Raw genomic sequence first — 17807 nt, forward strand, 5'->3', positions numbered from 1 at the left:
CAGTGTGATTCCAAGGATGTCACGAAGCACTAACCTGCCAAAAATATCTAATCTGGCAGTGCTTTCCTCTCCCATCTTGTCTGAAATCTGTTGTTGTTGTTCAGTCGTTTCCAACTCTTCAGACCCCATTTGGGGTTTTCTTGGCAAAGACACTGGAATGGTTTGCCATTTCCTTCTTCAGCTCATTTTACAGATGAAGAAACTGAGGCAAACAGGGTGAAGTGACTTGCCCAGGGTCACACAGGTAGTGTTATGTGTCTGAGGTTGGATTTGAACTCAGGTCCTTGTGACTCTAAGGCCAGAGTTCTATCTACTACACCACTTAGCTGCCCCCCACCCCACGTTAAAATTTCAGTGTGGGTATTTATACCTCAGAGATTAGGACCTGATTTATCACTTTATTGATTGTCTAGACTTAAGAAAGTGTGGAGAAAGTGTTCTTAAAAGTGTTGTGCCCATTTACCAGTACTTTCCCTGCTGATCTCCCCTCTTCTCTTTCTTTGCAGCACTCACTGTGCCAGCCAGTACATGCTGTGGTGCATTGTTACATCACTGTTTTGTTCTCATCAGCAGCTAGGTGGCACAGTGGATAGAGTGCCTGGCAGGGAGTCAGGAAGACTTGTCTTTGTGAGTTCAACTCTGGCCTCAGAGACTTACCAGCTGTGTGACCTGGGGCAAGTCACTTCACCCTGCTTGCCTCAGTTTCCTCAGCTGTAAAATGATCTAGAGAAGGAAATGGCAAAGCACTCCAGTATCTTTGCCAAGAACACCCCAAGTAGGGTCATGACTGAGCAGCAACAACTGAACTCGACTGACTCGTTTTCATTGTCTGTGAAAAAAAATCATTACTTCGTAGTATTTTAGAGCTAAAAGGAACCTCCATTGGTGACATCTTTAGTCCAACACTTCTCTTTGAAGATGTGAAAACTGAGGCCCAGAATGACTTGGCCAAGGTTACAAGGCCAGTGAGTGGCAGGCCTAACACCAGAACCTAGGTCTTCTGGACCTCAAATCCAGTGCTCATTCCACTCACTACAAGATGTTGCCTCCACTGTTCTATCCCCAACCACATTCTAGGAGTCTGGAGGGTAGATACAGCATCTCCCAATCCTCTTTTTTTTTTTTTTTGGTGATACAGTTGGAGTTAAGTGACTTGCCCATGGTCACACAGCTAGGAATGTCTGAGGCCAGATTTGAACTCAGGTCCTCCTGGCTCCAGGGCCGGTGCTCTATCCACTGTGCTACTTAGCCACCCCTCTTACAATCCTCTTTGATCCTCCTTTGTACCCAGCAGGGCTAGAGAACAAGCAGTAACAGAAGTTGTTAAATGGAGAAAAGGCGTTAAGTGAGGAGAGCTCAGGGACGACAAATGCCATTCATAGGCCTGCTTTCGCTGACTGGGCTTCTATTATATCCGAGGAGCTGATGCCTTCTTACTGCTGTTGGATAATTGCTGGATTTATTTGTTTATTTAATTTTCTCCAGTTATGATTTGGGGAATTCTAACGATGCCCAAAGCACATTCCTGGATCCGGCTCCAACTGGTGGAACACAGTAGCTAGTCCACCAGCTGGGCCTCGTGAGAACTTCTCTTCTGCATTCTTTACTGCCCAACCTAGTAGACTTCACCTTCATGATGAGAATTTGGGGACGATGAAGGATCCCTTGCCAAAAAATTATCTGTACCACCAGGAGACCGCATGCCTGAACTCCCCTCCTGGGACCAGTCATTTGAGTTAAGGCGCTGTTATCACCAGGAGCTTGTTCGAGTGCAGGTGCCTCTGAGAGGGTCACCACATTCTTAAGCCTTTCTTACCCACTACCACTAGAGTGTGAATCAGTTTATCAGTCAATAATCATTTATTAAGAACCTGCTATGCTTTAGGTGTGAGGTGGAGCAGTGGATAAGAGCACTGGCCCTGGAGTCAGGAAGACTTATCTTTCTGAGTTCAACTCTGGCCTCAGACACTTACTAGCTGTGTGATCCTGGGCAAGTCACTTAGCCCTGTTTGCCTCAGTTACTCATCTGTCAAATGAGCTGGAGAAGGAAATGGCAAACCACTCCAGAGAGAACCCCAAGTGGGGTCACAAAGAGTCTGATGTGACGGAAACAATGAAACAACCACAGCAAAAGTGCTGAGAAATATGAGTGAACACTCAAAAGAGAGCTGATTCTTTACTTCACGGAGCTTACTCCCTGCTCGGGGGATAGGACCTATCCACAGCTATGTAAATGTAGGCTCTACAAAAATAAACAGAAATATAAATAAAATAATAATGAATAAAAATAAATATAAAGTGATAGGGGGGCAGAGAGGGGAATCAGGAGAGGCCTCTTGAAAGAAGTGACATTTGGATGAGTTCCTTAATTAAAGAGCTTTCCCAAGGAGGCAGTGGGGCACAGGGCAGGTAAGTTTTGTTGACATTCAGGCCCAGGTGCTGCCAGGAGAAGACCCGCTCGAGTGAAGCCCTGTGGTGGGTTGTGAAGGGCAATATGAGGGTACTGAAAGCCTGGAGCTGGTGTAGGGTGGGTAATATAAAAGGGGAGATGATGGCGGAAAGGAGAGGTGGGAAAGCACCAAAATCTTTCCTTAATCTCACAATTTTGCCTGCTTAACAAATGTGGAATGAGTATTGGAGGATTCATCCCTGTCCCTGGCTAAAGGAAGGAATATAGGCTGCAGGTAAGGCAGACACCCCTAGGTGGAGCCCACCCCCACGTCCTCTGAGGCTGGGCCAGCCACCGGTTGGAAAGCTGGGCACTTGGACGTTCTTGAGGTGATGACTGAGTGGGTCAGAACAGTAGTCTACCTTTTATGTCTCATTACCTTTTCCTACTCTAGCATAAGAATCCTCTGCTCCGGCCAGGTCAGCCTACTCACCTCAGTCAGTCAGCAATCGGTTATTAAGTGCCTATCTGTCTGTACGCCAGTCACGTCCCACACATCCATTCCTCTTTCGGTGGCAATCTCTTCCCCCTCTACTTTCACCATTCAACAGCCTCCCCATCCTTCAATAACAATTAATATTTACGTTGGCAAAGTTAGGTTTACAAAGCACTTTCTTCACAACTATTCTGTGAAGTAGAAAATGCAATGTTGGGGTAGCCAGGTGGTGCAGTAGATAGAGCACCAGCCCTGGAGTTGGAGATGACCTGAGTTCAAATCCAGCCTCAGACACTTACTAGCTGTGTGACCCCGGGACACAACATTTAACCCTGTCTGCTACAGTTTCCTCATCTGTAAAATGAGCTAGAGAAGGAAATGGCAAACCATTCCAGTATCTTTGCCAAGAAAACCCCAAATGGAGTTACGAAGAGTCAGATATGACAGAAAACGACTGAACAATAGAAAATGCAACATTACCCTTATTTGTAAACTGAGGTTTAAAGACCTCCTGAGGGTCACCTAAATGTCACAGCCAGGATTCAAGCTCTTCAAACCCAGGTCTTCTAATCCTCGGATACACCATGCTGTCTTTCCAGACTTGGCTCAAGTCTTGTCCCCTCCATAAAGCCTTCCCAAAGCACTCTGGCCATCTTGGCTTCCCCCTTTTCAGGGCTCCTATAGGGCTTACCTGACTTCTGTTTCGTGGCTGACTGCCATGTGTCATCTCTCATATTGTTGTCTTAAATTGTGAACTTATGTGTGTTTGTCTTGTCTACCTGGCCAGCTCCTCAGGGACAGACAGATCTTTCTACTTCTTCATGATCCTTTAGAGACCAGACCTAGAGCACTTCCTCAAACATTCTTAAAGCATTTTGACTGGTCCCTTTCTCTTTTGCCCCCATAATTCCCCACCTTGTATTATGCCTATTTACCTACACATCACATTCTGCCCAACAGAATGTAAGTTTCTTGAGGGCAGATACTTTTCTCTCTCTTTTTGGTCTTTTCACAGTACTTTGCATGTACGAAGCACTTAATAAATAATTGTTGAGTTGACTAGAAGGTTCTCACTAAATAATGCTGCATGAAAGGGGATGAGATGAGATATCGTGGCATTCACCTGCTCAGAAGTTAGCTCTTCTCCATACTTTTCTCATTACTGAGAACAGTAACCAATCAACACCACTATTCCCTGGAAGGACACATCAGTCAGTTGTCCTATGCCTCCACTATTCTTTCTGACTTCCCTCTTTAAAAATTCTTCTCTGCTCACTGCTCCCCTGCTTATGTGATCTTACCCTAGAATGCCAATTCCTTGAGGTTAGAGATTGTTTTGCTTGCATCTATATCTGCAGTGCTTAGCACAGTGCCTGGCACAGAATAAATGCTATATATACACAAATATGAATGAATGAATCAATATATATATATATATTGATATATATATATACATATATATATATAATAGATAGATAGATAGATTCATTCATTCATATTTGTGTCTTTGCAGCCTCTTTAGGGGAAGGAAAAATTTAAGAAAATTATTCCCATTTAAGGGCTACCAAAATCTGAGGCCCAGAAGAAGTAGAGAGAAAATAATCCTGTATGTGAGTCAAAAACTAAAAGAGAAATCCTTTAAAAAAAAAGAGAGATGGGGTAGCTAGGTGGCGCAGTGGATAGAGCACCGGCCCTGAAGTCAGAAGGACTTGAGTTCAAATCTGGTCTCAGACTAGACACTTGACACTTACTAGCTGTGTGACCCTGGGCAAGTTACTTAACCCCAGTTGCCTTGCAAAAAAAAAAAAAAGAGAGAGAGATAGAGAAAGAGAGAAATCCTGAACTGAAGGAATTATAAGGGACCTGAGGTGCCAATGCAAGCATCCTCTTCACAGTACCCATGACAGGTGAGTATCCAGCTCCTGCCTGAACCCCTCTAGTGAGTGTGGGACCTCACAAAGGAGCCAGTTCCCTTTTCCTCAGTCAGAATTATGCCCATTCTCGTGGCAGCTAGGTGGTGCAGTGGATAGAGCACCAGCCCTGCAGTCAGGAGGACCTGAGTTCAAATCCAGCCTCAGACCAAACACTTGACACTTACTAGCTGTGTGACCCTGGGCAAGTCACTTAACCCCAATTGCCTTTAAAAAAAAAAAGAATTATGCCCATTTCCTATGTTGCTCCTCCATAGGAAAATAACATCAAAGTAGAAAACCAAAAGCCCAGTCAGACCACGTGTGGACTGTTGTGTTCAGTTCTGGGTGTCATGTTTTAGGAAAGATATTCATAAACTGAGGAGTTTCCAAACAAGGGCAACCAGGATTGTGAAGGGTCTTGAGTTCCTGCTGGATGAAAAATGAATGGAGGAACTGGAGATATTTAGCCTGAATAAGTAAGGTGAGCTGTCTTTGGAGTACAGACTCTGGAGTCAGAGAATGGGGGTCCAAATCCCGTGTGACCTTGGGCAAGTCACTGAAGCTCCCTGTGCCTCAGTTTCCTCATCTGTAAAACAAGAGGGTTGGATTAGATGACCTCTGAGGTCCTTTCTAGCTCTAGAGCCATGACCCTCCGATAAGTAACTACCTGAAGGGGTGTCACGGGAAAGAGGTGCTGGATTTGTTCTACTTGGACAAAGAGGCAGAATTAGGGTATAAGGAAGAGTCCCCCTGACAAATAGAGAGACCCTAGAGTGAAACAGGCCACCTTGGATGATGATGGGCTTCCCTCACTGGCGAGCTTAAGGCAAAGGCTAGATGACTACTTGCCGGGTATTTTGCAGAGGGCACCTGACTAGATGGCCACTGAATTCCCTTCCAAATCCAAGATTCTGTGATTCTGTAATTCATTCAAATTCACTGTAAGCTGAGACCTATCAACCCAAGCCCTTTTCTGGATATTAAAAGCCTTTGAACTCGCGGATGCTCTTGTATTCACATGCATCTGCCCTGACTCTATATCCAAACCCGCCCACCCCCTCCCAGGAAAATGGGGCAATGCGAGTAACCTAACCTAGTATGAAACGTATGAAAGGAACTGATTCCAAACCATTATCCTTAGATCATATTCCCAGGATAGCTGTGGGCTTCGTGAGTGAGCTCCATGAGACTGTAGGCTACTGCTTGAAGGACTGCCCCAGGTGTAGGACAGGAGCAGGGACCAATAGTGTGGAAAGACTAGGGTAGAAGGAAAGGAGAATTTCAGAGATGGCAGCCCCGTCACAAAGGTTTTACCCTAGTGATTACCCCCACGGCTAGGCCTCCTTTCCCTCCACACAGGGGAGACAGATAATTTCCCTCCCAAGAAAACAAAAGGTCCTTCCACACTTGACATGTTAATAGACCTAGAGAGCATTATATAATAATCAGTCTATCTATTTATAACACCTGATAGGTTTCAATCACAGTGTAGTGGGAAAAACACTGGACGAAAAGGAAAACAGAGATTCTGCTTCTCCTTGGCTGTCTGACCTTAGGGAAGTCACTCTCCTGGCCCTGGGTCTCACTTTCCTCATTAGGAAAATGGTGATAGTAATTGTCCCACTACTTACCTCAACATCGTTGTAAGGAAATTGCTTTGTAAACCTTAAAACTCTACAGAAATATGTCATCATTCCTACTAAAAGTCTGTGTGGCAGACGGGGAAGCATTATTAACTATTTTACCAACAGTCCTTATCTGTAGAGGTTCACATTATCCTAGGAATTGATTTGCATTGTACTGAATTGAAATAAACCAAATTGCAGTGTGCCACAAGTACAATGTTCAGTGGAAACTGAGTGGCAGGCATCAAAAGTGGTGAATATCAAGATATTCTCTGTGTGTGGTGTGTGTGTGTGTGTGTGTGGGCAGCAGGGAGCAAAAGAGATGGCTGGCCCAGAGGGGTAGGTTGGAGTAAAGGGGAAGCAGGGAGTTGGCAATGGGGGTGGACTGGGGTGACCAGAAGGTTGGGCATTGTGGCTATGGGCAGGTGCCTTCTTCCCTGGACTTCCCTCTGCTGGGGCCAGGCAGCTGGTTAGAAACAAAAACAAACACCAGAGATGCAGGTTCCTGCTGTTAACAGCTTCAAACCACTGGAGGAAAACTCCAAATAAATATAATTAGAAACTTGTAAAAACGTCCTCTTTGTAAACCTGATCCCTAGGGACCCTTGGACTCCCCCTCTCCTCAACCCCAATACACATAAACGGCCAGTCCACCCCCATCCCAGGACCTTGCTGTCCAGTTTCCCCAGTCAGGATCTTCTTTCACGTGGCTGGCCCACTAAACTAGCTCCTCCTCTTCAGGCCTTTCCTCAACTTGTCTCCCTAGGTCACTTGAGACCAAAGAGTTCTCAGGTTTGGGTTTCCTGAAGGCCAAGCCTTAGGCCAAAGCCCCCAAACTCATATCTCTATGGCCCTGGCTATAGCCACAGGGAAGAATCCAGGTTTAAAGTGAAGGCACAGGGGTTGTTCTGAGATCCCTAACCTTATGCCTATTTCTGGATCAAGTCAGTTCAGTTCAGTATAGATGAATTAGGTGTGTTCCGGGTATAGAATAATATATTAGGGGTTGGGGTAGGGAGATCCTCCTCTTATGAAACTTATAGTCTAGTAGGAGATAATGAGTCTATGGTGATAGCTACGAGGCACAGTGTTACATGGCAACTACATTAGAAATGTGCAAAACTAAGAGCTCTGTGAGGTCCTGAGGGTGTATGGGGTGTGTGTGTGGGGGGGGGGAATCTTTATTGACAGGAAGGATCAAGGAAAGCTTCCTAGGGGAGGTGACATTTGAGTTATAGGAACTCAGAAGGAGAAGAGGGGGAAAGAAACCATTTTAAGCAAAGGTATGAGCATGAAGGTAGGCACACAGGCAGACAGAAAAAGGGGAACAGAAAGTAATCCAGTTTAGCTAGAGTGTAGTGTTTAGAAGAGAATAATCTGAAATACCACTAGAAAGGTAGAATAGTGCCAGGTTGTGAAGGGCCTGAATGCCAAGCAAAAAAAAAAGTCAGTAGCCACACAAAAGGAGAATGGAAAGGCAATAGTGACATAACACTACTTAAAGGTTTGCCTGGGGCTCAGTATGGGTCCTGGGCTCAGGGACCCATCCTCTAATTATCCAGGCCTGAGGAGCCCAGCTCTGAATCCTGTTCAGCTTCTACGACCCAGATATTTCATTTCTACTTTCTAACCCCACAAGAAAGAAAGGAAGAAAGAAAGAAAAAGAAAGGAAGGAAGGAAAAGAAGAGGCAGGAAAAAGTTTTAAAGAAGCTGTTTTCAATAGGAAGCTGTGAGTATTAGGAAGTAATGAGTGTTATTAGGTAGTTGGGAGGGGGGAGGACCCAGAGTGAGGAAGGGGCATATCCAAGTGAGTCAGATTTAAGTAACAAATGCAATCAAATCCAAAGAAAAGTCAGGCAGGATTCCTGATTTCTAGAAAGAGAGAGGGATCGAGGGAGGGATGGAGGGAAGGAGAAAGAGAAAGGGAGGGAGAACAGGGAGAACAGGGAGAGAGAAGAGAGAAAGAGGAGAGGAAGAGATGGAGGGATGGAGGGAAGAAGAAAGAGAAAGGGCGGGAGAAAGGGGGGGAGAAAGAGAGGGAGAGAAAGAGAGAGGGAAGAAGAAAGAGAAAGGGAGGGAGAAAGAGAGAGAGACAAAGGGGGAGAGAGAGACAGAGGAAGGGACAGAGAGAAAGAGAGAGAGAGGAGTGAGGAGAGATTATATATGTGGGTGTTTGTGTTTCTATGTGAATGTATATAAGCATATGTGCATGCCTTGGGTTGGTTTAGGTGCAGAAGTGGTTAGAGTTCCCCTGGTAGTAGTTTTCCCTTGGTAGGGGAAAGAAACCTCAGGGAGCCTTAACAGTAAATTCAAACTCCACTAAATATTTCTACTGTCCTTTCACAGGGCAGCAAGAAAGATTTAGACTAGATGTGAAAAGAACTTCCAGTTTCCCATAGAAGGCTCCATCCCCATATTCCGCATTTACCCAGATCAAACTTACTTTAGCAGCCGTCCTGAATGCCGTCTGGATGGCCAGGATGAGGAGGAGGGAGGTCAGCTGGGAAAAGGGTTCATCTGGAGAGGGAGGGTCGAATGGAGGAAGGGAAAGCTTGGCTTGAACCCACTGTTTCCCAGATGAACCCTCTCGATGGGTTGGCTTGCCCCATTAGAACATGAGCTCCTTGAGGGTAGGAACTGTCTCCTCTGTGCTTAGCACAGTGTTTGCACATAGTAAACACATAATAAATGTTCTGTTGTCTATTCCTAATGTCCATCCATCCCCTTCTCCTTCCTCCCCACATTCCTACAGTGTTGGCCTGAGGTTTCTGATGCTCCATTTCTTCTCCAGTTCTAGGAGGTTATTAGTTTTTTTTTTCTCCTCTCTGATTCCAAAGCCTCAGAATTCTTGATGAGAGAATTCTTGAGGAATTGTGGTACAGTGGGAAGAAAGACAGATCAAGAGAATTGGGCTTAGGGTCCTGGCTCCACTTACTGGCTGTGTGACCTTAGGCAACCTCTCTAGGGCTCAGTTTCCACATCTGTAAAATGGACACGGTGATACTTGTGCTATTCACCTCCAGGGTTGTGGGGAAAATGCTTTGAACATTTTAAAGCACAGAAGAAATGTGAGCCATTATTATTGCTATAATTTTTGTTGTTACTATTACAGAAGCAGTTTTAGGTCTGTTGGGGGCATCAGCAGCCTCACTCATGGCTCAAGAGCTCTCTCGATTTTAAAGGAGATCTTTCATATAAGTTCTGTGTTTGGAGTATTAAGGGGAGGGGAGGAAAGAGGGACACAGAAAAAGAGAAACACATCCCAATACCCCATGCCTGGGGGTGAGGATCAGGCAGGAGGTTATCCAACACCATCCTCAAAGGGGCTTCAAACCTCCTTCCCTTTTCATTTTCAGCCCACAGCACTGAAGCTAACCATTCTACTTCCTTGCTTTTTCCGATGAAACAACACCCATACTGCTGTACTTCCTTTTTCTTCTCGCCCCCTAACACTTTGAACACACATGCACACGCACGTTCACACACACGCCCTGACGAGCACACACCTCACATTCCCAACCTCACAAACACAGCCCTCTCTTTTTACAACAGGTCCCAGCTGCGCTTGCAACTAAAACCGGTTCTCATGCACTCAGATCCCTAAATGCTTCGAAAACAGCCGTTGTTTGGGGCTTGCTGATAATTTTCCTTCTCTACCTTTAGAGTATGCTGACTTAGAGGCCTCTGCTAAGTGCTGAGAAAACTCAGGTCTCTGGGTTCTCTCTTCTTTTACTCAGTTATGCAGGTGGGAAGGGGGCCAGGAAGACACTGGCAGAACCTTCCTAGACCAACCTAGCTTTACCTCACCTCCCTCCCCTTCCCCACCTCCTCAGGGATTATCACCGGGAGGGCAGGGACTCAAGGGAACGGCTCAAGAACTTCCAAGAAGCTTTCTTTCAAGCCCTTGTCTTTGAGTGGGGAGGTGTCTTTTAAAAAATATTCTCTTCCTGCCTCAAATTCCTTCCCATCCCTTAAACACATGAGAACTTAAAAGAAAGCATCCCTGTCTGTGTTGAGAGCTCCTGAGCAGCCATAAGCCTGGCGATATCCCTAGGAGGCCCAGACTTGGGAGCTGCTTGTGTGAGGATCAAGAAACATTAGGGTCTGGAGTCAGAAAAGGAAATGGCTCCCCTGGCCCAACTGGATGGGGAGGGAGGGAGGGGAGGAGGAAAATGGACCACTGGATATGGGGAAGAGGGGTCATTTAGAGAGCAGTGGGACAAAGTAAGGTGTCTTATGCTTAGATGCTTAATGCTGGTTGAACTGAAATTGAATTGAATCTTGATCTTGGAGGCCTAACCTTTCCCTTAGCAGAATGACCTGCAAATGGCACTCGGGGAAATAAAGAGATTTGGGTAAGCTGAGAGTCTAGAGTTGGGGACCCCAGCAACCTCCATGCCCATGGACCGGGCTCCAGGACTGGGCTTCATAATGGGTGCTTCCCTCCTTCCAGCCTGGCCCCACTGGGGCATAAACACTTAGAAACCAGCTGTCCCTGGGGCCACCCTTACTTGCTGACATAGTTATGGTTCTCATTTCATATTTCAGAGGGAGGGGCGGGAGGAACAGTCCCCTCACTGTAAGGCCCAGCCACAGGAGCCGAGGGAAGCTGGGAGGAGAGGAAACAGCCACATTAAAGAGGGAGAGAGGGGTGGGGGAGAGAGACACATACACATACACCCAGACAGAGACTGGAGAGACACACATAGAGACACACAGAGACAGAGAGACACTGTTTGAACGCTTCTTCGAAAAGTGGCCTCTTTCGAGGTCCCCAAAAATTCTCTCTTTAAAGTGTTAAATACCTTATCAAAAGCCTATCGATAATAAGGAGAAAAAACAAGGTAGACTCTAATCCCGTGGAACCAGAATTGGCAGCGTCAGAGGAGGAGCTTTCTCAGGAGGCCAGGAGACCTTTTCATTCAGCTGTAACCTGAGCCCTACAGAAGGATTATGTCTTTTTAACTGCCCCCCCCAGCAAATTAATGCTTTTAAGTTAACAATTATCTCAGTTATCCAGTCAGCCTACTTAAAATACATACACATACACTTGAAAACACTCAAAACCACATACTCAACATGCACTCACATTTGCACTCATATGCATCCACTATATGGGCATTCACTTGTTTGCATATATTCACATGCTTTGCATATATTTGCACTCACACTGCATATACCCATTATTCACTTGAATACACCAAAACTCATCGACGGGGAATAGCAGTCATATAGCAATCATAGAATGGCAGGGCTGGAAGGGACCTTAGAGATTATTTAGTCTATCTCTGTCCATGTACTCCCCCCTCCCCTTGGCCCCCATTTTGGAAATGGGGAAACTAAGGTCCAGAGAATGGGAGTGACTCTAATTAACAGCACAGCCAGAACTAGAACCCAAGTCTTGACTCCTAATCTGATTCGCTTTCATGAACAAAATAAACTTTCTGCATCTAAATACTCATAAACACATTCGTGCAAACTCATACTAAGCAAGGAAGATCAGCTTTGGCAAAACTGTGAAGCAGGCAACATTTATCTTGAGCTCTACCAACCTTCTGATCCCCTTCCCCCTTTACAGCGTGCACGCTCCCCCCCCCCCAGCCCTAGGCTTCCTAGTGTTCTTAGCAGCAGAGCTGAAAGGAGGAAAGGGAATGACAAACTAGTTTAGACTAAAGTGTTAGTGACTTAATATGCTACTCCTGCCAGGGGGCATTTGCATCCTAAAAGAGGATCAAGAATAGGACAATGCTTAACCCAAAGGGATAAGCCACTAATAATAGAATTTTAGGCACTGGTGGCACCTCAGTGGGGGAAATATTTTTGAGCAAGGGGATCTTCTCAATGGCCCCCCAAATCATACTACACAGATTGGGTTGGCTTACATTCCCCCAGCCTGGTGGTTTTATCAGCTGTTCTCCTGCAAGCATCTGTCCCGCAGAGATAAAGCCCAGAAGTCCACCCCCCCCAACACCTGCACCCCCAAGCTCAGACAACTTGCTATTAAATACATCTGTGCAAGCTGATCCCAGTTCTGAGAGCTTCCAGTCCAAGGTAGCAGAAATTGAGGGGCTGTCAAAGGCAGCTGAGGGACTACTCACTGATATCAACCCTATTTCCACTCCCACTTCCCTAGAACTCCCAGCTCCTGGGTGCTAGACTCAAAGATCAGAGACAAAGTAGAAGCTACAGGAATCCCAAACTACCTCAGGAAAAGTGTCAGCTCCTGAGCAATGTGAGAGAATCCTGGAGATGGAAACTGCCTTTGAAACTGTATCTCTTTGCGGACAAAATAATATTCCTATACATATGTGGATCCTCCAAAGCACCTAGTAGAGTAACTACCCTGTACTTCACTGGTGCTTAGTTAAGATTTGCTGAATGAATGAATGAAATCTTTTAAGTGGTATGGGGGTGGGGTGGAGTGAGGGACTGAATCCTTCCAACCCTGGAGATCTGGGGAAACTCCCAGGGCCCTTGGTGACACCTGCCCCATCCAGTGGTTTCCATCTGGACCATCTGTCAATGTAAACCCTGAGGATATGCTGCACCCCACTCATTCTCTCCCCCCTCCTCGACCCCCCAGGCATTGGTCCACATCAGACACTGGCTCCAACTTGAAAGAGGCCCTTATCTTGTCTCTAGATTATTGCATGAAATCTGTTCCTTCCTTCAGACTAAACTCCCCTGCTAATTCCATGTTATGAGTAAGTCAGCACGCACTACAAAAGCCAGCTTTGTTTATGAAAACGCAAGCAAATCCATAGTGGGGAGAGGGGTTGCTTCCAAGCTGGGAGACAGCCATGGTGGTGGCTGTGGTGGCTGCCAAGAAGCAAGAATTGGGGAGCAAGGATTCGAGAGAAGGTGGTTGGGAGCTAGAATGGGGTGTGAGTGGTGGTGGTGGGAGGGGAGTACTGGTAATTTGACAGCTGCAGATCTTCAGGGAGGGGGTTGCTCTTTCATGAATGGGTAGTATTTTGTGAAGCTAGTTGGGGGAGGGGGGAAAAGAACTGAGCTCAATGTTCCAACCTTTTCAGTTCAATTTGGTGGGAGTTTATCCTTTTCCATAAGTGTACTCTGCCTCATACTTAAGAGACTCTTTCCCCTCACCTCAATTCCCCCCCTCCCCCATTCATATTCATAACACACATCAGATTCAGGTTAAAATTGAAGTTACTCAGGGCTCTGAGACGCACAGCAGACACTCCCAGATACACAGGCTTCCCTAACTTTCAAGTTCAACTTTCCCCTTTCACCTTCCCTGGGCTGCTCCAGCCAGGCCCCAGAGTGGCAAGGTAGAGTTACCACTCCAGTTCAAACCCTTGCCTGGAGGTGTTTTCTTTTTCTCCAACTTCAACCCCCTGCCCCACCCCCCTCACACCCAGGAGGACATGGAGGTGGGGGAGGGGAGAGATGTCTTGGGAAGAACTGTCCTCAGGCCAGAGTGGCTGCTCCACCGATGGAGCTGCTCAGCCTTGAGAGCTGAGAAAGGATAAGCAAGGGGGCTCTGGGTTTCGAGGGCTGACGGCCTTTCTTGCCCCTCTGTCTCTAATTCCTAGAGGGATCTGTCAGAGCTCCTAAGACTGGAATTTTACTTTGTTATTTTAATGAAATTCTGACCTGGATTTAAATGGAATTGGAAACCCGAGGCCTTAATAAATAAATATTATGATAAGAAATGAAAGCCATACAGGACGAAAGAGATTTCCCCTGGAAAGAGACAGAAACTCAACATTCCTCTAGGAGCCGGCATCACAAAGATTTTTCTTCTCCCTTTCAGCCCCCTGTCCTGGGTTGAGGGACTGGCTGATTTTTCCATAAAGTCTCCTATTGTTCTTTAAACACTTTTCAGCTGATAAGACAGCAGCCTTGAAATGCAGTCTAACTGTCCATGCATGGCGAAAATATGGTATGGCTGAAAAGTTTGATCTCTCTTAGACTGTTAAGACTACAGTTTAAGTTTTTGAGGATGTTTAGGAAAACAGGCAACAACTCTCTCTCTCTCTCTCTCTCTCTCCTTCTCCCTCTCCGTCTCTGTTATCTGTCTGTCTCTTTTCTCCCCCCCTCCCCTTTTCTACTCCCTCTCTCAAGTTCTTGAAGGCCACTGCAGCCCATAAGGCAGGAGAATGGACCTCGAGAAACGCCTCAATGGTCCTCTTCCAGTTCCCAAAATCTAAGATTCAATATTGCCCCCTCTCCCTTACAAACTCTATTGTGCCTATTTCCTACGTTTCAGTTTTCACCCTTTGGGGATAGGACCACATTAGTGCACGTGTAGGTTCCCCAACCCAGACTAGCTATTAGAGTAAACTGAGGTCTCTAGTCTGACAGCAGCAGTACATACACAACACACCTGCCCAGCACATCCGACAGTGCTCTTACTAGCCTCTTGCTCCTCCCCACAAACCCCATCTTCCAGCCCCCGGGAAAGTTCCAGTCTCCCGACCGGCAACTCTCAGAGACCGAAGGAAGGGCAGCCAGCTCCGCCACCCTGGCCCAGGTTCTGGGCGCCTTGGCCCAGATGATGGGGGAAGTGGGGCCAGACAGAGTGTCCTCTTACCTTGGCTGGCTTTACTTTGCTGAGAGGCGCGGGCGTGGACGAGGACGAGGGCGAGGAGCATGCAGAGTCCAGAGACGCTCCCCAACCCCATGGCCCGAGCCTGTCGGAGGGGAGGGAAGGGGAGAGCAGGCAGGGTCTCCGAGACCTCTGGGAGGACGGAAACCAGCCTGGCTCCCGCACACTGCTATGGGCCGGCAGGGGAGGGCGAGGGCGAGGGGGAGGGGAAGGGAAGGCGGGGGGCGAAGCTCCGGCCCGGAGCAGGGGTGCGAGTGTGTGCGTGTTTGTGTGTGCGCGAGCGCGCGTGTGTGCGAGTGAGTGTGTGTGTGTGTGTGTGTGTGTGTGTGTGTGTGTGTGTGTGTGTGTGTGTGTGTGGTGTGTGTCTGGCTGTCTGTGGGTATGGGCTCGCGAGGATGCGGGCAGCAGCGGCTGCTCCGCTGGAGGCTCCTGATGCTGCTGGGATTCCCGGGAAGGAGGCTGGAGAAAGAGAGCCAGAGAGAAGGCGAGGGGGCACCCGGAGCTGCTGACGGAAAGGGGAACTGCAGCCCGCCCTCACTGGGGCCGGAGCTGTGGCTGGGGCTGGGGCTGGGGCTCGCGGCGGCGGCGGCTCCTTTTTATAATCCCACCCAATTCCCAGTTTCGCCCAGAGAGCAGCAGCCCCGAGTGCAGAGCCTGAGTGAGGGACCTGAGAAAGGGGAGGGGAAAGGCAAAGACAAGAAACACGCCCTTCTGCCTCTCTTTCTTCCTCGCTCGCTCCTTCTCTGCGTTTCTGGGAACCTCTCTGTGTGTCTTTGCCTCTGCCTTTCTTTGCTTCGTCTACTTCTCTTTCGTCCCCCACTTCCCCCTCTGCTCACACTCTTTCCTCTTCTTCCTTTCTTCTCTTTCTGTCTCCTCTTCCCCCCCTTCTCTTCTTCTTCCTCCTCCTCCTCCCCCTCCTTTTTCTTCTTTTTCTTTCAAATGGGGCCTTGGCTCGGTAGTTGTTCCCCTGCCTGGGCTCCCTCGGCCCCCTCCCCAGTCTGCTCTGCTGCTGCCTGCAGGAATTTACAATCCGCCGCTGGGGGAGCGGGCCCAGTCTCCATGGAGACGGCTTCCCCGGGAGCAGGGAGGTCAGGCAAGAGACCATGTACAATCAATGGATCAATGCAAACTCCGCTCAGCTCCAGACCAAACAGTGCTGGGCTCTTGCTCTCCTCCTCTCCTGGCCCTCCAGAGAGGGGGATCACAGTTCATGAAACCAAACCAGAGGCTTATGTACTTAGAGATGTTTGCAAGGAGAGACATTTGCACGCACATATACAGGTTGCAGTACCCATGCATACACAAAGACACAAAAAGATAGGCGTTTATGTTTGCGGGTACAGGTACATAAGCAGATGCACAAAGGTGCACGTGTGTGCACATGCACATGTATTCATGTATACACACATACCTGAAGAATAGCAACAGCAGTAACAAGAATAACTCACATTCATATAGTGCATTAAGGTTTACAAAGATACCAAGGCAATGCCTAGGTGTTCCTGAATGCCTGAAACTTTGTTCTCAAACAATGCCCCCTATGACTCTCAGGGCTTGGTTCCATCATTTCCAGTACCTAATTTTCACTCCTAGGGTTGGGTCCACTTAATAAACTGAGTCATTGATGCAGGATGGGAGAAAACCTTCCACACTTTTAAAAGTCACCAGCCCTCCCTAATTGTTTTTAAAGCCCATGACCATGGCCACGCTTACTAAACTCTCAGCATAGACTAATATATGAACACTGCAAATAGCTATATAAATGTGCTATTGTTATTATTATTATGCACAGACCCATGAATTCATACTCTTGCAAATGCACTACCAGAGTGCACACAACCATTTGCACATGACCTCCTGGAGACTTCTTCCTGAAACTGACTTCACTGCCGAGTTCTAGACAGAAAGGAACTTCATCTGCTCTTCACCTACTCTTCTATTAGTTGTTGAGGGTTAGGAATGGTGGTGGTAGATTTTTAAAACATTTGTAATAAACAACTGCCTCCTTGATTCATCCATCCTTCTGACCCAATCCATCTCTTCTGCCTTCTCCACCCTACCTTCTTCAAGAACAGGGAGGAGGAAAAGAATTTTTTAAGCCTGGAGAGAAAGGTTTGAAAAAAAAAATGACCTCCCAACCCAGGGGCTGAGGAGCCAGTCTTCCTCTGTGGCCAATTCCAGGCAGAAAAGAGACTGATTTAGATAGATTCTCTTTGTATGTGGTAATTTAAAACAGTCCCCAGAGTACCCAATCCCCAGGGTCCAAGGAGGGGAGAAAGTGACTATTTCTTCCTAGCAATGTCTAGGCCCCTTACCCTTCTAACCCTGCTTAATTATATCAGTAGGTTTGGACCTTTGACATGAGCTAGAAACTGAGTGTGATGGGTGGGTTTTCCTACTGAGCCTGCTTCCTTTCATCTGGTCCAGGGTGGGGAGGAGAGAGAAGCTTGCCCTGATTTTAGGGCTTGAGAAGACAGCTTTGATATAGTGGAAAGAAGACTGGACCTCATGGTCCTGAAGACTTAGTGGAAAAGCTGGGACTAGAACCTAATTATATGACCTTGGGCAAAGTGTGAGCCTCAGTTTCCTCCTCTGTAAAATGAGGAGGTTACACTTATGATCTCCAAAGTCCCTTCCAGCTTCAAGATTCTATTAATTCCCTCCCTCTCCCATTCCAGCCACAAACCCCTCCCCCCTCCACAGCTTCACCTGCCGCCACCAATTATGTTTGTAGGGCTGTGGGACATGAGCAAACTTGCCATCCCTTTCTGCCCCAAATGAGAGAGAGTTGTAAAAAGAAAAAAACAAAAAA

At 47.1% G+C, this 17807-nt stretch overlaps 1 protein-coding gene across 1 annotated transcript in view; it reads right to left on the minus strand.

Annotated features, from left to right (window-relative positions):
- Positions 1 to 15872, minus strand: part of SCUBE3 (signal peptide, CUB domain and EGF like domain containing 3) — a 53287-nt gene extending 37415 nt beyond the window's left edge. Inside the window, exon 1 of the mRNA XM_020999564.2 lies at positions 14981 to 15872. Coding sequence (XP_020855223.1) covers positions 14981 to 15071 — 91 coding nt within the window. The 5' untranslated portion in view covers positions 15072 to 15872. The remainder of the gene's footprint in view (positions 1 to 14980) is intronic.
- Positions 15873 to 17807: the final 1935 nt, after the last annotated feature.

Source organism: Phascolarctos cinereus, unplaced genomic scaffold (assembly GCF_003287225.1).
Source record: "Phascolarctos cinereus isolate Bilbo 61053 unplaced genomic scaffold, phaCin_HiC Scaffold_5;HRSCAF=322, whole genome shotgun sequence".
Lineage (NCBI taxonomy): Eukaryota > Metazoa > Chordata > Mammalia > Diprotodontia > Phascolarctidae > Phascolarctos > Phascolarctos cinereus.